Source organism: Gadus morhua, chromosome 17 (genome assembly GCF_902167405.1).
Source record: "Gadus morhua chromosome 17, gadMor3.0, whole genome shotgun sequence".
Taxonomy (NCBI): Eukaryota; Metazoa; Chordata; class Actinopteri; order Gadiformes; family Gadidae; genus Gadus; species Gadus morhua.
Window position 1 is genome coordinate 19,176,144 of NC_044064.1, and position 19,252 is coordinate 19,195,395.

Below are 19,252 nucleotides of genomic sequence, written 5' to 3' on the forward strand. Positions count from 1 at the left end.
GAGACACAGCTCACTATTCAGAGAGACACAGCTCATTATTCAGAGAGACACAGCTCACTATTCAGAGAGACACAGCTCACTATAGAGAGACACATAGCTCACTATTCAGAGAGTCACAGCTCACTATTCAGAGAGACACATAGCTCACTATTCAGAGAGACACATAGCTCACTATTCAGAGACACAGCTCACTATTCAGTGAGACATAGCTCACTATTCAGAGAGACACAGCTCACTATTCAGAGAGACACAGCTCACTATTCAGAGAGACACAGCTCATTATTCAGAGAGAAACAGCTCACTATTCAGAGAGACACAGCTCACTATAGAGAGACACATAGCTCACTATTCAGAGAGTCACAGCTCACTATTCAGAGAGACACATAGCTCACTATTCAGAGAGACACATAGCTCACTATTCAGAGACACAGCTCACTATTCAGTGAGACATAGCTCACTATTCAGAGAGACACAGCTCACTATTCAGAGAGACACAGCTCACTATTCAGAGAGACACAGCTCACTATAGAGAGACACATAGCTCACTATTCAGAGAGACACAGCTCACTATTCAGAGAGACACACCTCACTATAGAGAGACACAGCTCACTATAGAGAGACACAGCTCACTATAGAGAGACACAACTCACTATTCAGAGAGTAACATAGCTCAATATGCAGACACAGCTCACTATGCAAAGAGACACAGCTCACTATTCAGAGACACAGCTCACTATTCAGAGAGACACAGCTCACTATAGAGAGACACATAGCTCACTATTCAGAGAGACACAGCTCAGTATTCAGAGGCACAGCTCACTATTCAGAGACACAGCTCACTTTTCAGAGAGACACAGCTCACTGCTCAGAGCTATCTCACTAAATGGTAATTTCTGATTTATCTTCCCTCTAAAGTCTAAATTGAGATTATAAATAGAAAGGAGTCCTCCTGTTAACCCTAACCCACTGAGTGACACTCTGAGGGTCACTGTGTGACACTCTGAGGGTCTGCCATCGTTCTGAAGGTTAATATCTGACCTTTTTTAGGTCTTTCATTGAGTATCTCAACATCAGAAGGCCCTGATAGGGACACGCTGATGTTCTCTATCACTCTTAAGGGAAATTGGTTTGTGGAAACGGGATGTTTCTCAATGACTCATTTTTATGTAGTTGGACTAGTTAGTCTTTTTCAAAGTATATTTTTTCTCTGAAATAAGGTCGGCATCGGTAATTATTTCATATTATTCATGTATCTTTTAATAGTTTTTATTTACTTTATTGACTCTGATTTATTGAATGAAAATGAAAGGATTTACACAATTACGTCAACCGGAAAGTGTTACGCACTCTTACCGTAATGCCTGTTATAGCGGAAGGGCTTTTTATATTAAACTCTGCACGTCAACACGCAGAGTTCGGTCGTGTGACATTATGTTATTTTACGTTGCTCAGAAAAAGCCTTCCATAAACCATACATGCAGAACAACGGGGGAGCATTAGGGGAGAGGTGGTCTTTGAAGTGGAGGCTGGCCTGGCTGTAACGATGTGAGACGTCACACAGACGCACACACACACACACACACACACACACACACACACACACACACACACACACACACACACACACACACACACACACACACACACACACACACACAAACAGCGGAGGCAGCGGTTCCTCTTGGTTCCGCGGATAGACGGGGATTAGTGGTCGGGGTTTAGTAGTCGGGGAGGCGATATGCCCATGAAGCTCTTGGTAATGCTGGGATTGATCAGGTTATCAGGTAAGAGCCTAAAGTATTTATGTGCTCGAGAAACTTGAGAGTGAAGCGATGATATGATATGCGAGCTACTGCATGTGCGGGTATTATTAAGTATTAATAATCTTAGCATTTATTTCGGGAAAATGTTGTTTGTCCTTAATTCTTGGACCAGAGGTAGGGCTAACAACATAACGAAAAGCCTCATAACACTCGTACGGTATAGGCCTCATCAACATGTCTGCGGGATACGGATATTGGGATATACATACAAAATATATACAAAAACAACGGGTGGACCAAGCCATCTGATGAGCTAAACAGACGCTGCCCAGGACTTCTGGTTCTCCACTGAACTGGACCACTAACGTTACATAACGGCTGAGATGAGAACAGGGCAACGAGAAGACACTGGACCAAGTGGGGTCTAAAACTTCAAACAGGCACCAGACAAGGCGCGGAGGCCGGGGACTCAACGGTGAGCCCCCCTACGGTGAGCCCCCCACAGAGCGATCGGAGACGCCTTCTCTCTGGCGGTTGAACTGAACATGAGCGACTTGAGGCGGAGCGGACCCACAGGAAGCACGCATACACGGGGGCGCACACGCCCAGTGGTTTCGACCGCGATTCTCTGAGCACTCAACCTAGGTGACTTCTATTGGCCAATACTACTACTCTCCAGACCAGACCAAGGACGCAGCGTGCTGCAGGGTCACGTTCATATTCCAGCCATCCACACTAGGTTGGGTCCACCTTTGGCTGAGGTCAGGGTAGGGATACCACATTGCCAGGGTAACGACAGAGAGACCCAGGCCGCTTGTGCCGCAGTGCCATGTGGCTCCTGAAAGGAGGGACATGGCACGAGGGCTGCCAGCGTGCTGAGATGCATCTCAAGATCAAGAAAGATCATCCCTGACCACCTCCATCCCGGCCACCACCTGCTCAGCCTACTGCCCTCTGGTAGGAGGTACAGGAGCCTGAATGGCAGAACCAACAGACTGAACAAAAGCTTATTTCCTTGGGCAATAAGGACACTTAACACTCATAAAACTTGAAACTCAGATTCCTCACTTTCTATATAGTGCAATATGCTTACGGCCTTTATATTTATTTATTCTACCCAGTGGCGTGCACAACAATTGGTGAAAAACACGTGCTAAAGTGCCCTCTCAGGAGCCAAAACGCGTATTAAAGGGGCCCCTTGGGAGCCAAAACGCGTGCTAAACTGCCCTCAAGTGTCCTTTCGGGAACCAAAACGTGTGCTAAACTGCCCCCTTTTAAGCCAAAACGCGTGCTAGAGTGCCCTCAAGTGTCCCTTTGGGAGCCAAAACGCGTGCTAGAGTGCCCTCAAGTGCCCTCTCAGGAGCCAAAACGCGTGCTAAACTGCCCTCAAGTGTCCTTTCGGGAACCAAGACACGTGCTAAAGGGTTCCCTTGGGAACCAAACCGCGTGCTAGAGTGCCCTCAAGTGTTCCTTTGGGAGCCAAAACGCGTGCTAAACTGCCCTCAAGTGCTCTCTCGGGCACCAAAACGCATGCTAAACTGCCCTCAAGTATCCTCTCGGGAACCAAAACACGTGCTAAAGGGCCCCCTTGGGAGCCAAAACACGTGCTAGAGTTCCCTCAAGTGTCCCTTTGGAAACCAAAACGCGTGCTAAACTGCCCTCCGGTGCCCTCTCGGGTGCCAAAACGCGTGCTAAACTGCCCTCCAGAGTGACCTGACCCTGCCATCACAGAAACTATCGGGCATTATCTTATTATGCTGCTATTAGTCTGTCTACACCGGTCCACCGGCCACCATTAAAATGTAATTGTCCCTGGGCCCAACACTTTTTTGGGGGGAAACCCAAGACGTATGCCACCATTCCAGTGACAACAGCTTCAGTAGAGCGGTCATTCTCAAAACTTATCAAAACTGTGCTGAGAAACCGATGTGGGGAGAAAAGGCTCTCTGACTTAATGCTCCTCTTCATTGAAGGAGACATTTCCATTGACCAGAACAAGGTCATTGACATTTACAAACAGCCAAACGAAGAATTTTACTATAGTTCCACTTGGCACAAAGACTCATCATACTTTGTTTCTTTTGAGTTGTCAAATAAATAGTTTAAGTAAATAGTTTAAATGTGTATTGTTCCTTATGTGATTTTATCACAGAGCCCCTCTTGGGTGAAGAAAATACATTAAAATACTATGACACATTACTGTTGCAATGACTTTTATGTTGGGCCCTTGGTTGATCTATAGTTGAGCCAGAACTATATCTCACAGAACCAGTTTGGATTATCTGGTGCTAATATGGTGTTAAAATGCACTAGAATACAGGAAATGGCATCTACTTAATTGAAAATGTTCTGGGGGAAGACTCACAGACCCCAAGGAGTTTATTTCCTTCATACATCCATGTCGCTGTGTGTTCTTCACAGTCCAACGTTGCAATCCACACAGTTCTCTTGAATGCTGATCCTAACAGCAAACTAATCTGAGTAGTCTGTCTAGTTAGTCTGTTTTAAGGCCATATAATGTGTCATTTGTATAACATATAAAACGTGTCTAAAGTGCCCTCTTCAGTGGTGAGAACGCGCTATATGTGCCCTTTTTTTCTCTTTCCGCCCCTGCCATTCAAAAAGTCTGTGCACGCCACTGATTCTACCTCACCTGTCCATTTCTTGTTCCAAATGTTTTTCTTATTTCTATTTTGTATGTGTAATGCACCTTCAGTTGGCACTCCCAATTTCGTTGTATAGGTGACTGTACAATGACAATAAAGTCTATCTTATCTTATAGACAACACTCTGTCAGAACTCTCAGTGGGGTACTGTCAACAATCACTTTAATCATGTGTTGCTGCAAACTGCACTGCTTTCAATACTATTCATCTGTACATATGGTTATACTAAACAATTTTAACATGCTCTATACTTTGATTATTCTATCCATCCCTTTATTTCACCTGTGCATTCTTATACTTATAGTAATTGTGTATAGATCGTTTATTGTCTATTCCAAGCAGCAGGCAAAGCAAGCATTTCACGGCTAGTAGAACTTGAACTATAGGGCATAATACAACCTTCACGTTCTGAGAGGTGGCAGAGTGAACGCTGTTTAACTTTTGGTCCTATTGATGAACCTGTCGTTTTTTTTGTTGCTGTGACTTCCTGCTCTGTTAGTGCCGATACTGCTCGTGTGGTTCAGCACATGACGAATCACTGGGCGCGCATCGAGCCACAGATGATAGAATCAACAGGCAGACAGACAGGCAGGCAGGCAGGCGAACTGAGAGAAGGACAGGCAGGCAGGAAGGCAAACTGCGAGACAGACAGACATGCAGTCGGGCGGGTCGTCAGGCAGACAGACAGACAGGCAGATGGAGCCACAGACAGAAGTAAAGACCAGCTTCAATGATGAAGTGATGTTTCTTACTGCCAGCAGCGGCTGATCTGCCAAAGCCAGAGCTGATGATGGATGCGGTCAACACTCGCTACGTCCTCAGGTGGAACTACAGCACCACAGCCAACTTCACAGCCCAGTGGGCTTTGTAAGTACTATGTTTTCACATTATTGCTATTTATCCTTATCTTAGTATTTTGTTTTTATTTTTTAACTGTTTTTCTCCACCTCTCTCTCTCTGTCTCTGTCTCTGTCTCTGTCTCTGTCTCTGTCTCTGTCTCTCTCTCTCTCTCTCTCTCTCTCTCTCTCTCTCTCTCTCTCTCTCTCTCTCTCTCTCTCTCTCAGCTCTCACTCCCTCTCCTACAGAGGAGTCTGCTTCGGTGTGGAGGCGCACTGCGATTACTCGGCCCACCTGGACTACAGCGGGTTGTTCGTCCTGAGGGTCAGGGCAGAGGCCGAGGGTCAGATGTCGGACTGGGCCATTAGGGAGTTCTGTCCGGACGTTGATGGTGAGGACAGACAGACAGACCGACAGACCGACCGACCGACCGACTGACCGACCGACCTCCAGCTCGTCAGGAGCAGTCAGGGTGAGGTGTTTTGCTCAGGGACCCCTGGACACTCAGCTAGGAGAAGCAGGGGATTCAACTAGCAACCTTAAGGTTGCCAGTTTGCTATTCAGCACCTGATGACCATGGTGTTGAAAAATCGATTGATGAGAAACGTATTGGAAGGACGTACTTGATCGTATCAGACATCCCATGATAACTACAATGTTTGTTACCCCCGGTTACAGCGGCCCTCGGGACCCCGTCCGAGTTGGTCGTGGAGGCGGGCGACTCCATGGTCACCGTGAGCTTCAAGGAGCCGATGGCGGAGAGCGGTGAGCCCATGAGTTCGGTGCTCAGTCAGAACAGCCCGGAGGCGACCATGGCCTTCAGACTCTGCTTCCGGGCGGAGGACGCTCCCAGTCAGGTGACACACACACACACACACACACACACGCGTGTGTAGAGCGGTGGTCCGCTGTGTTTGTGCGCACTGTGTGTGTGTTAAACGTGTGTTTCCTGTCTGCAGTGGCAGGCGAAGACGCTAAACACCACACTCCACACGCTGTCTCTGCCCGCACACACGCGCTACTGCCTGAAGGTCCGGGCCTTCAGCGAACACTTCGGGAAAAGGAGCCGCTACACCCCCGAGCAGTGCACCACCACCCTGGGTGAGAGTGTGTACCCTGCATCTGTGTGTGTGTGTGTGTGTGTCCAACCCAATATGTTTCTATTGGGATCGGTTCTACATTTACATTGAGGGCGTTTAGCAGACATTTTTATCCAAAGCGACGCACAATAAGCACATTTTTCAGAAGAAGGAGAATTATATCAGTATATCACTGTGGGTACAGTTAAATCCTGATACTGCCCTGAACCCAAACTCTCACCCCTACGCCTCGCTGTTGCACGTTCACGCGCAGGGTAGTCTTGTCCCGATAGTCGTTTAATCAAGGGGGTAAGGTGCAGGGTTAACAACCCCTAAAAGTTATGATTTTCGATGGGCACACTAGAGAACGCAGGTTTTGAGGATTCTTGGGAAAATTAAACAATAATCCTCGGCAAGATGGCGAGTAGGGTCTGTCTGCGTCCTGCAAGACGGAGGCGTAACTTGTAGTGGGTGTAACTTGTAGTAGGAGGCGTAACTTGTACTAGGAGGCGTAACTTGTACTTTTCTAAATCGCGGTCCACGCGAGATCTTCTCTTTTCGCGGTAAAAAAAAAGCCTTGTAAATCACGGTTCACACGAGATCTTCCTTGAAGTCGGATCTTCCGATATTCATGTCGGTAAGTAAATAGAAGTGGATTAACAAGAATGATTTTTTTTGTTTGTACAAGCTTAATGAACTATAGAACTAGGGCAGACTACTTGTGGTTGTGATACTGTTTAACATTCTTTACGAAATGTTCGAACGCTTAGGCCTACTGTTTTATCGTTGGAAGAAACCCCAGCTTTCGCCACTTCGGTGAAGTTAGTTTGATGCACACGTTTGATATGCATACTGAACAGTCACTAAATACTCTACTGTACAGGCTAGTAGATGTTGCTTGCTTCTTTCTGCCCCGAGATTGCACAGTGCAACAGTGATGACGTACCTGAGAAATCCATGTATTGAAGACCGGCAAATATATATAAAATGAGGGCTCGTAATGTGAACGCTATAATATGAAGGCTTTCTCATAACTATCTTCCTGTTAGTGACATTGTTCTTGTCTTGTTTCTATCAGTAATATTTATTTTAATTCATTGTTTTCTATCTCATGCAGGACCTTGTAAACATGCAGCATGCGATCAATAACAATATGTAGGCCTATTCAATAAAATTATTTGAATTATTAATCTGCTGTCTTTAATTCTTTGAATTTATACCTTTTATTAAAGGTATAAAGGGATTAAGTAGGCTAAACTTAAGCAGGTTCCCCACGTTAAGCTGCTATATGCATTACATGTCATTGTAAAATTGTAATAGGCTTCTTTTCTTAAATGCATATGACTCAGGGATGTCAGTTTCAAGTAAGGCTATGATTAAGCTAATCAAGAGCATATCAAGATTAAGCTAATCAAGAGCATATTTTTAAATGAGCGGTTCGGGTGCATTATTTTATATAAGGCCTAATATTTGAGGTCCGAGTTGCGGTCATTTATGTACCCGCGCACCACTGCTACAAACAGATCACTTCCGCGTCTTAGAAAAGTACTAGATACACCTCAGACTACAAGTTACGCCTCAGACTACAAGTTACTCCTCCTAGTGCAAGTTACGCCTCCTACTACAAGTTACGCCTCCTCCGACTACAAGTTATGCCTCCTACTACAAGTTACGCCTCCTCCGACTACAAGTTACGCCTCCTACTACAAGTTACGCCACCGTCTTGCAGGACGCAGACAGATACTATTGAAGACGGCGGGCGTAAGATGCGACAGGATCGAAAAACACAAAATTACGATTTTTCTATCTTAATAATCAGTAAATAAAAAATGATGATGAATGACCATCGAATTATCATAATGCGTTTCAATGTTGTCTAGGTATTAACTTTACAACAAGCACCACCACCAAAACAAAAAAAGCTCCGGCCGCGGGGCTCCGGCCTCGGGGCTCCGGCCTCGGGGCTCCGGCCTCGGGGCTCCGGCCTCGGGGCTCCGGCCTCGGGGCTCCGGCCGCGGGCCGCGGGGCTCCGGCCGCGGGGCTCCGGCCGCGGGGCTCCGGCCGTGGGCCACGGGCCGCGGGGCTCCGGCCGCGGGGCTCCGGCCGCGGGGCTCCGGCCGCGGGGCTCCGGCCTCGGGGCTCCGGCCGCGGGGCTCCGACCGCGGGGCTCCAACTTCAATAAGTAGTGAATTTGTTCTGGAGCTCCGCAAACGGCATCAATCCCTTTCTCCACCATGTCGCAGTTCAATCTGGACTTCAGATTTATTGTAGTCCCGGACCGTACCGCACCGGAACGTTCCGCTAACCGCTAGGTTAACCCATTCCTTGTATACAACGAAGATAGCTAGGATAATATGCTACACGATGCTAAGTAGCCTACTGTCTCTATGTGCCAGTGCTCTATGTGACCCCCTGTGTCTCTCCAGGCTCCTCTATGCTCTGGCGTGTACTGCTGCCCCTGTTGCTGCTCTTGGTGGTTCTGGGGGGACTGGGCTTCTTGTGGACCAGGAGGCGGTGGAGGCAGTTCCTGCCCTCTGCGCTGCCCAGCAGCATGATGGTGAGTTTCACCACGGTGGCCTGTAACCAGGGTCTCTGTGCAGCTCCCGGTTAGAACCAGAAACAGAGGGGGTCCTGTGAGGAAGAGACTAAAGACTAATGTTAAATCTAACAAAACTGCAGGATACAAAAGTATCATCTTGTTGACATGATGATGATGATTTGATCAATCCATACATTTGAACTAAAATAACTGAAATTACTAAAAGTTGATTCAGAGTACTCCGTGTGTACTACTTAGAAGCTTCATCCTCTCTCTGAGGTCAACGTCAGCCACAGGCGAGACAGAGCTCCACACATCAAAGACATCGTGGCGTTCTGCTATAAGGTGACAGGCAGCTTAGCCTCTCTCGGCCTCATATAGCCTCATCGAGACCAGCCTCCTTTAGTCATAAGACGAGCACGCTCATTCCTCAAAGATCCTGTATTAAGATCATGAGTTGAATCGATTATTTTTTCAAAATGTAAAATAGCATAGTAAGTGGCAGTGTATGAGGGGGTTTGGGGTATTTGGGTGTGGATTCTTTAATATAGGCTTGTTTTAGAGGCGTTTTCCCTGGTCGATAACTCAAGTAGAATTTCTTTTCACTAATTTGGGGAAATTTGGTATCCAAAACTTTATCAAAAAAACTGAACACCTTTATTTTTATCAAAGGCAGCCAGTGCAGTACATATTCAGGTACCGCAGTGCAGGTAAACATTGGGTTGTGGCGCTGACTGCTATCGGGATGAATGATCATTACATACAACATTATGATAATTATAGGTCTATAAATGTATTTTACTATTATGGATACAATTAGAGGACAATGTGTTAAGAAGCGTAAATAGGCTGTTACCTCAGCCCTGTCCTACAAAGAAACCCGTCAAAAGCCACCAAAGACGGACCGTCACTTTCGTAAAACGCATATCCCCATCACTTGACAGTTTGCTCCTTGATGCTGTCGTACACGATACACATCATTTTGGAATTACCTGCTGCCACCTTACAAAATACAGGTCAGTACAGGCCACCGTCGTCATAGTAGCCCTTCAAAGTTGGTTGTTGAAGCCTCTCCAATCACTTCCACGCCCCTATGAAGACAACCATACAGCAGCTTCCTCCTCTCTACCTCTCTGCGCACACAGATGGACTCCAAGTCCCATCAGCCCCTGCTGGTTCCCAGGGAGAACTCTTGCGCCGTCACCGCCGTGGTCGCCATGCCTACAGCAGAGCAGGCTGTCTCGGACGGGCCCGCATTGGCCCCCAGCCCGGGACCGGAGACCGGCGGCTGTCACTGCTGAGCGACGTTCGGTGTCTGCTCTACCTCCCACACCCTCAGCTAGGGGGTCAGAGGGGTCAGAGAGGGGTCAGAGAGGGTTTAGAGGTCAGAGAGGGGTCACAGAGGGGTCACAGGGGTCAAAGAGAGTCAGAGAGGGGTCAGAATGGTCAAGGGAGTCAGAGAGGGGTTAAAGAGAGTCAGAGAGGGGTCACAGGGGTCAAGAGAGTTAGAGAGGGGTCAGAGCGGTCACAGAGAGTCAGAGAGGGGTCTCAGGGGTCAAGAGAGTCAGAGGGGTCAGAGCGGTCAGAGAGGGGTTAAAGAGAGTCAGAGAGGGGTAAGAGGTCAGAGAGGGGTCACAGGGGTCAAGAGATTCAGAGCAGTCAAAGAGAGTCAGAGAGGGGTCACAGGGGTCAAGAGAGTCAGAGGGGTCACAGCGGTCACAGAGAGTCAGAGAGGGGTCACAGGGGTCAGAGAGGGGTTAAAGAGAGTCAGAGAGGGGTAAGAGGTCAGAGAGGGGTCACAGGGGTCAAGAGAGTCAGAGCGGTCAGAGCGGTCAAAGAGTCAGAGAGGGGTTTAAGAGGGTCAGAGAAGGGCTAGAGGTCAGAGATAGGTCAAAGAGGTCAGAGAAGGGAGGGGTCAGGTAGGGGACGCTGCTGCCCCCCCGGACCCCCAGAGGTCCAGGCCACGGTGTGTTTCCGAAACTTTTATTTATACGTTTATACGACTGTACTCACTGTCATTAATGCTGCACTGAGCATCTACCATAGCCACTGTTACACCACTCTAGACTTCACAGTAACCGTAGCGATCCAGTGTTTTCTAATGCCTGAGGGGTTAAGCCACCTGCTGCAGGAGGCCTCAAGGCGGACCCAGGACAATGGGCTTTGAACCACCAGGTTCCACCAGCGGGGCCCAGGGTCTGACCGGACATGGCTGAGTTCCTGAGGATAACAACAACCTTCCACCAGAAGCATGCTTTTATACCACTATCAAACTCCATCAACCCCACTATTTTTACAATAAACTATATGTTTTTGTATAAACTTGAGTGGTAATGTTTTTTTTGAGACATTGATGGTTATTGTTAAAGGTTTTTTTGTAAATTAAAGTAATGTTGCAATAAATACAATGAATTACAGTACACTGTAATGTATTGCGATCAATGGCATTGCATTTAATTGATCAAAGTGACCTTGTAGGATGTGAACATGACTAAATCACTTTAAATTGGCAAAATACAAACTGGTTGCAATTTTACCTTAAATGAGGCCGTCTTCGATAAGGAGATTGCACTCTGCATGTCCAGGCGGTAGATTATGGACCTGTTTGATAGACAATGAACCCTGGCCAATATGGGACTGTACTCCATACTTAACTCCTCCTGGAGACTGCCATCTCCAGGAGGAGTTGGAGATAATTCTCTTGTCTCGGTCTTTGACTACATATTTTTTTGTGTGGATATTGTTACATCCTGGAAGCAGATCCGTGTCTTCCCAAACGTTAAACCCTGGATGACACCAAAAGTAAAAAGCAGGAATTCAGCATTCAGAACCGGTGACACCAATGCATACAGCGCAGTGAGATCCGACCTGAAAAAAGGCATGAGAGGATATCAAGGGGAGAATGTGGGGGAGCTGGCATTGGAAGTTGCATGGGAGTGGGGAAGAGCAAGAGTAAAATGGGAGTGTTTCATTTTTAAAGTCAATGAGGAGATTGGGAGGATGGAGTTTGGGGAGGAGGGGGTGGCCCCTATAGTTCACTGGCCAGCTATACCACCATGGATTCTACCAGTGCCAGAGATAGATCTAAGTGTATTATCTTATGAGAGAACTGTAACATTTGGGGGCATCGTAAAGGAAAGGCTGTAGAACACTTTTGGACAGTACATACACATTTACACTGATGGGGCTCAAGACTCAAGAACTGGGAAGTCTGGGTTTGCTTTTTTGCATCCCAGATTTGGATATTATCAAGTACAAGCGACTGTCTGAGGGGGTTTCAGTGTACACTACAGAGCTGCTTGCAATAATCTGGGCAATGCAACGGGTGGAGGAGATCAGGCCAGGGCCAGTTGTGATAGGCTCTGACTCTGCTCAGTGTCATCCCTCAATGTCATCTCAGTGCTGATGACATTGAGGGAGGGAGGGCTTGGAGCCAGGTCGGGCCTCATGGTGGAGCTTCTTACCCTGATGTACAGGATTGAGCAGGCAGGAGAGTTAGTGGGGTTCATGTGGGTCCCAGCTCATTTGGGGATAGAGGGGAATGAGCTAGCTGATGAGGCAGCGAAAAGGGCTTTAAGAAGGGAAGTGGACATAAAAGTGAGGCTGGGATCAACTGAGTGTAGGTCAATCATAAAAAGAACATCATGGCTGTGTGGCAGGAGGAGTGGAATAGGGAAAAGAAGGCATTACTACAGCTTGCAGAATAGAGGTACAAAGAGCCAGTGTTTTTTGGGAAAAGAAAGAAGGCATAGTCATGATCACCAGAATGAGGCTGGGGCATTGTGGCATGGGACATGCAAAAACTGGGAAAACATGAAGATGGACTATGTTGAGTATGTACAAAACAGCAAACAGTCAAATACATCCTGATGGAATGTACTGGACTCACTCTACAGAGGGAACAGTTGTATGCAGCAGTGGGAATCCTGGGCACAACATTGTTTCAGTTCAAGCTTTTAATGAATGAATAAGTCAACCACCGCGCACAGCATTATGGGCTTCAGCATAACATAACAAAGACACTAGCTGTTGCTAGATGCTCAATACTCAACATCCATAACATCTTCCTTCCTTTAGATTAATGTTCTGATATTAAACACTTCAAACTCTTCACTTCTCAATCACCTTTGCAGGCTGTAATAACATAACATAACTCTATATCAAAAATTCCTTGTTGTAATAGTATCACATTCGAACATAGGCTGTAATAACATAACATAACTCTTTATCAACAACTTTTCTTTTTATTTCCTTTCTTTTTTACAAGACCAAAGTCCGTAGTGAGGGTGTGTATGTGTGCGTATGTGGGCACTAGTAAGGGCAGTGATCCGCCTACTCCCTAGTTAAACCCATGCTCCCATGTCTTGTACTTGTTGGTGCATGTGGGCTCTAGGTGGGCCTCAATTCCACGGCTGACTTCCCAGTCATACGACCCTGTTCAGGACTGTTATGTTCCGGCCCACCGATTGGCAGTGCTTCAGCTGAGCGCTCTGCCACCCGAAGATCCTCACGGTTGCGTCTGTAAAGTGTGCCAATGACATCCACCACAAATGAGCGGGGAGCGACTTTCTGGATGCATTGGCCAAGCGGCCATCTACCCGTGCGATCACCTGGTAGCGGTTTCATTCTGATCCGATCTCCCACGATCAGCTCTGGGAGGTCCCTGGCGGATCTGTCGTAGGTCGGTTTTGCCATCCGCCCTTCCCACCGCAACTTCTCAGTCACTCCCACCACCACATGTGGTTGCAGCAGGCTGTCTGCAACTGACAGCAAGGTTTTGAGCCTCCGTGACATTAAGTGATGAGAGGGGCGGCTGACCACCCCCTCTGGCGGCCAGTTGATTTCACTATTTTCACAGCTGCTTCGGTCTTGCCGTTTGATTTTGGAATGACTGGGGGAGGATGTGACATAGGTTAAACCCCAGTTAGCTGCAAACTGCCTGAATTGTTCACACATGAACTGTGGGCCATTATCAGTGATCACTTTGTCAGGCTGCCCATAACGCGCAAACTTGGCTCTGCAGCGCGTGATAAGCATGTGGGCTGATAGGTCTGACAGCTGGTCGATTTCCCAGTAATCCGAGTAGTGGTCTACAAGGATGAGTAATTGTTGCCTGCATAGGAGTAGATGTCCATGCTCACCATTTGCCATGGACGCAGGGCCGGCGCTAGACATAGGCGAACTAGGCGATCCCCTAGGGCAGCAAATGAGTTGGGGGTGGCAAAAGCGTTGGGGGCGCCCTCTGGTGGCGACCTTAATTAATTAATGAATTTTAATGAAACAAGCGAAATAAAACATGTTTTCTAATCACGTTTCGAAATGGAACGGAGAATGGGGGGAACGGGGGATCAACAGTCATTGAATTGTTATTGAAATCGATAGTACAGGAGATACATTTGGATCCAGCTCAAGGTGTATTTCACCTGGGACTGACCCGATTGTGTCCATAAAGACGTCAGTGTAGTTGGTTAGAAGCTGCTCTTCACATAGGGGCGCGCACTAATTTGCCCCTACTTTATGCAGTTCCTCAGGGATTGTGAATGCCATTAGGCCTAGGCGCTCGCATGTGGCCCAAGAGAGGAAAGACTCCTGCAGAGTTTCCACTACCTCAAAGACCAGGCCATGCTTTTCTCCTCTGATGACACAATCTGTGTAGATACTCCCCTGTGACAGCTCATTTCCCCAGAATATAGTTTCAGCTTGGTTGTGCTTGGGTGTAGCGCTGTTTCAGGTGACAACTTCTCTTTGATCTTGCTGCTCATCACATTACAAGTGGCACCTGTATCTATCTGACATGCTTGCTTTTTCTTGTTCAAACGCAGGTGAACAAACCATTTGAGCCCCTTTGATTTCACGTTGCTGATGCATTCTGTGGCTAGGAAAATGTCGTCCGTATCTGTGTCCCCTTGCTCAATATCTTCCAGCACATTCACCTATTTTGTCTTGCTACTAGCCTGACATACTTAAGCAAAGTGATTTGCGATGCCACACACTCGGCATGTTTTACCGTAACCTGGGCACTGCTCTCTGCCCAGCTTGTTGCTGTTTCCACAGTATTTGCAAGCAAACTGTAAATCTCTTCCTCTCTTGTCTAGAGTTTTACGTCTCTAATTTCGCTTTTCTGCTGCGTTCACACTGTCCGTCTGCACTTGTTGGCTCTCCATAGTTTTCATGCGCTTCTCAGTCAGTTCTGCCAGACGACATATTACAACCACGGCTGGTAGCATCAGCTCTCGTTCAGGGAGCAATAGCCTTCGGGTGTTCTCACTTGCATGACCAAGCACGACGCCGCTCCTTCCTAGTAGCACGTCTATTGTTTCATCAGTTTCCTGTTTGCAGCCCCCAAACTTATATCTTTCATAGATCACATTTTTCGCCGGCTTAAAATACTCTCCCAAAGCATCTAGGACTATTTTTAGGATTAGTATTATTTTTTATTAGTATTATTTTGCTCATCTAATGTAACGTTATGCATATAAATATGACGGCACTCATAACCCATTAGTCGTCTTAGCAAGGCTGCCTGGTAACTTCTTCAGTCCGAACTACCAGTAGCTAACACAAAGTCCTCGAATTCTGCACGGAAAACCACCCAGTTCTTCGCCAGATTCCCGGACATCTGCATGCCCTCGGGTGCCGGAATCATATTGTTCGCCTTGTTATTTGTTCTAACTAGCTATATCAGCTAGACCACTTCTGACGACATGTTTCAGTTCAAGCTTTTATTTAATTAATAAGTCAACCACCGCGCACAACATTATGGGTTTCAGCATAACATAACAAAGACACTAGGTGTCGCTAGGTGCTCAATACTCAACATCCATAACAGACATCTGTAACACTCAGGAGCCTTCTTAATCACATTAAAAACCAGCCTGGGACTACAAAAACTGTTATAACGGCCTCTGGATTGTTCCTATGGAAATAGGATAGGCCATTTGAGGGTTTTTGGATTTCTTTTTATTTTTGTCCTGTGGGTGGCAGCATTGTTTCGTAAAGGCATACAGTCTGCTGTAAAGGCATGCAGTCTGCCGTAAAGGCATACAGTCCATGGACCTATTAAAGAAAGGACAGAGGATTAAAAAATGGCGCCCATCCATTCCTATGTAAACTGCTCGATGGCGCAGGGCAACATCAAGAAGAGATTTGCTTCCGCATCATGGGAGCCTATACCACGCCCTAGTGGATGACGTGCCGGATGCGTTTTCTTGAATTGTAAGCATTGTAGCATCAAAAGCAAGAGGTCTGTCTACACATCCCAGGGAAACTTTAAATGATAGAAAGTCAACACAGTGCCAAAAAACCTTAGACTTGCTGTGTCTCAGCAGCAGTGCTATATTCCGTGTAGTAGGCTACGGCAGCGGCGGACTGATAGGTTAAATCCCACTGCTGCTGAGAAAGTAGTCCCCCAAAATGCGATGATTCATGCGATGCGAGGGATGTATAGCCCACAAGAGAGCAATTCAAGTTCAGAATGTAAAAGTTAAACATGTATTGCAGTGGATAATGTTACATTTGAACAATACTTAGGCTAGTTGTAGACTTCCTAATTTATATATTTATTTAATTATTTATTGACCCAGCTGTTTTTTATTGATATGGTGGTTTTTACTCTGTTCATCAACATTATTTTTTATTTATTTTTTATTATTTTTTTGATAGTACTATTTTGTACTTTGTGTACTTTTTATCAATATCTCTTCGCCTGGAGCACTTGTCACTGTTATATCATTGTCTTCCGTCAATGTTGTCAATGTTGTTGTGGTATGTCATTGTCTCCTGTCAATGCTGTCATTGTTGTCAATGTTGTCTGTGTGTAATGTGTGTATGCAGCCCACTCTTTCTACCTGCAACCAAATCTACCCTTGGGTACAAATAAAGTTACCTTACCTTACCTTATTTGTAGCATTCTTAGCGGAAGTGATAAGCTGTTCGGCTCAAACACAGAGTAGAACAGAGAGGATTACAGTTATCATAAAGGTAGCACAAAGGTACATTGGCATAGGAGAAGTTACAGTAGATGAGATGAATGATGTTCTCACAGAAGTGGTACAAGACAAGTACACGATCCACAAGACTCATCATGTGGATCTTTCAATTCTCCAATGGAATGCCCGAAGCTTTTGTTCCAATGGGCAGGAATTTAAGAAATATATTGAAGAACTAAGTGAGAAACCAAATGTTATCTGTTTGCAAGAGACATGTGTAACCAATTTTAGGAATATAAAAGTGAATTATAGTATCATATCAAGTTAGACTAGCAATAAGACCACGGCCAGTATCAGAAGACACCAAATTCGTTAGGAGCCAACACGTTGAGCAACAATAATGAATCAGGTAGAAGAATACTGCTGAGTAGCCACTGTTGTAATTTTTTTACAATGAATAAAAAGAAATGTGCAATTTATACAAAATTATAAAATAATGAACCAAAAGACCAGAAAACAAAAAGTGTGCACAAAAAATGAAATAAGAGTGTCCATTGGGGCCCTTCAAAACTGAAAATTGTTGCAGGTGCACCTGATATTAAATGTTCATGGGAATGTAGTGTGAATGTGCGTGAGTGTGAGTGTGTACATGTGTATTCCTTGTCTGTGTTTTCTCTTCAAAGGGTTTGGCTCAGTATCTGACACAATCAGGATCATGTCCTGGTCCTCGAATCTTCCCATCCTCTCAAAAACCTGACCTATAAACAATGTCATATCAATTATACTCTCATTCTCAGATGCATCATTAAAGGTTTGAATCTCAAAATGCTACATATCGCATCAAAGCTCACACATATATCTTCAATCTTAATATGTTTCAAATCTTCAGTTTCGGTTGTAAAACATTAAACATTCAAAGATATCAAAGTTCAAATATGAGGACTAAACTCCAAACTATGACTCCAGCGTGAACACTTTCATTCTCCGCCCAATCCCTACTTCCGGTCAATCAATTTCAAAACAAAAGTACCTAAAACTCGCCCTCTTCAACACAAGATCCCTCAGCAATAAAAGCCTCATTCTCAACGAATTTATCACTGACAAGGAACTTGACCTCCTCTGTCTAAATGAAACTTGGCAAAAACCCCTGGGCTAGTTTGAACTCAACCAAACTACCCCTGTTGGATATTCTTACCTGGACAACCCACGCTCTGAGGGCAGAGGAGGGGGTATTGCTGATGTCTACCATCAAGACCTCCAACCCACCCCACTCTCCATCCCTGCTGCCCCATCGTTTGAACACCTGGCTTTCAAACTACCCGGCCCCAAACCGCTCATCATTTCAATCATTTACCGCCCCCCCAAACCCAACCCATCATTCCTACTAGATCTCTCTGAATTCATCACTGCACTATCTTCGATCTCGCCATCTATTTTACTCCTCTGTGATTTCAACCTCCACATTGACTCCCCGGAATGTAAAAACGCTATGGACTTCCTGGACCTGCTCAACTGCTTTAGCTTCACCCAACACATCAACTTTCCCACCCACAACCGTGGGCACATCCTAGACCTGGTTTGCTCCACTGGCCTCCACATCCACAATGTCTCCAGCACCGACCTCTCCATCTCTGACCACCTGGCCATCTCACTTGTTATTGACATTCCCGCCCCCGAACCCAAACAGGACCGCAAAATCACTTTCCGCAATCTTAAATCCATCTGTCCAGTTCCTCTCCAACTGCATATCAAACACTCTCTCCGGCCTCACCTTTAAATCCAGCCCCCATGGACCTCAGGAACATCTACAACAACACACTGTCTACCTCCCTCAACAAACTGGCCCCCCTGAAAACTAAAACTTTCACGTTCACTCACTCGGCCCCCTGGTTCACCCCGGAACTTCAAAAACTCAAAAAACAACTTAGACAACTAGAAAGACTACACAAGAAAACCGGTCTCACAGTACACGCCCTCTTAACCACAGTACACACATGTCTTAACCACAGTATGAACTTCATAGGCAAACATGAAACAGGGGTCTGTCCAAAATATAATGGAAGAGAAACAGTAGAGCATTTTTTACTGCAATGTGAAGCACACGAATTGGAGAGAAGGGAGCTGTTGGAAAATGTTAAAGCTTTGGGTCAAACAAGCTTGACCTTAGAGGGTTTACTCTCCTTTTCCACACTCAGACCACCAGCATGGAAACATGTAATGACCTACCTAAAAGCAAGGTTTATTTCACAGACTATAATTTATTTATTTATTTTCATTTATTTATTAAGGGTTTGTTTTCTTATCTGTGGTTTTCTATTTATATGATTTTGTTTACATTTGTTCTTATTATGCATAGTTTATAACGTATTACCTCCATCGAAGCTCCAAACCAAACAGTAGGTGGCGGTAAATGCCTCGGTTTGCAAACCGCCAATAACAC

The 19,252-nt window shown here is 45.9% G+C and overlaps 1 protein-coding gene across 5 annotated transcripts; it reads left to right on the forward strand.

Moving 5' to 3' along the window:
- Positions 1–1,410: 1,410 nt before the first annotated feature.
- On the forward strand, positions 1,411–11,211 carry LOC115529688 (interferon alpha/beta receptor 1a). 5 transcript variants are annotated; one of them, XM_030338630.1, is made up of 7 exons: positions 1,411–1,545; positions 5,191–5,296; positions 5,494–5,657; positions 5,945–6,123; positions 6,226–6,367; positions 8,772–8,902; positions 10,030–11,211. In XM_030338630.1, exons 2-7 carry the CDS (start codon positions 5,217–5,219, stop codon positions 10,183–10,185), a joined length of 852 nt encoding a protein of 283 aa, XP_030194490.1. In that variant the 5' UTR covers positions 1,411–1,545; positions 5,191–5,216; the 3' UTR covers positions 10,186–11,211. The 5 variants fall into 5 exon arrangements, with proteins under 5 accessions (XP_030194490.1, XP_030194491.1, XP_030194488.1 ...); XM_030338631.1 differs by having other exon boundaries at positions 1,425–1,545; positions 5,188–5,296; XM_030338628.1 differs by lacking the exon at positions 1,411–1,545 and adding an exon at positions 1,601–1,784 and having other exon boundaries at positions 5,188–5,296.
- Positions 11,212–19,252: the final 8,041 nt, after the last annotated feature.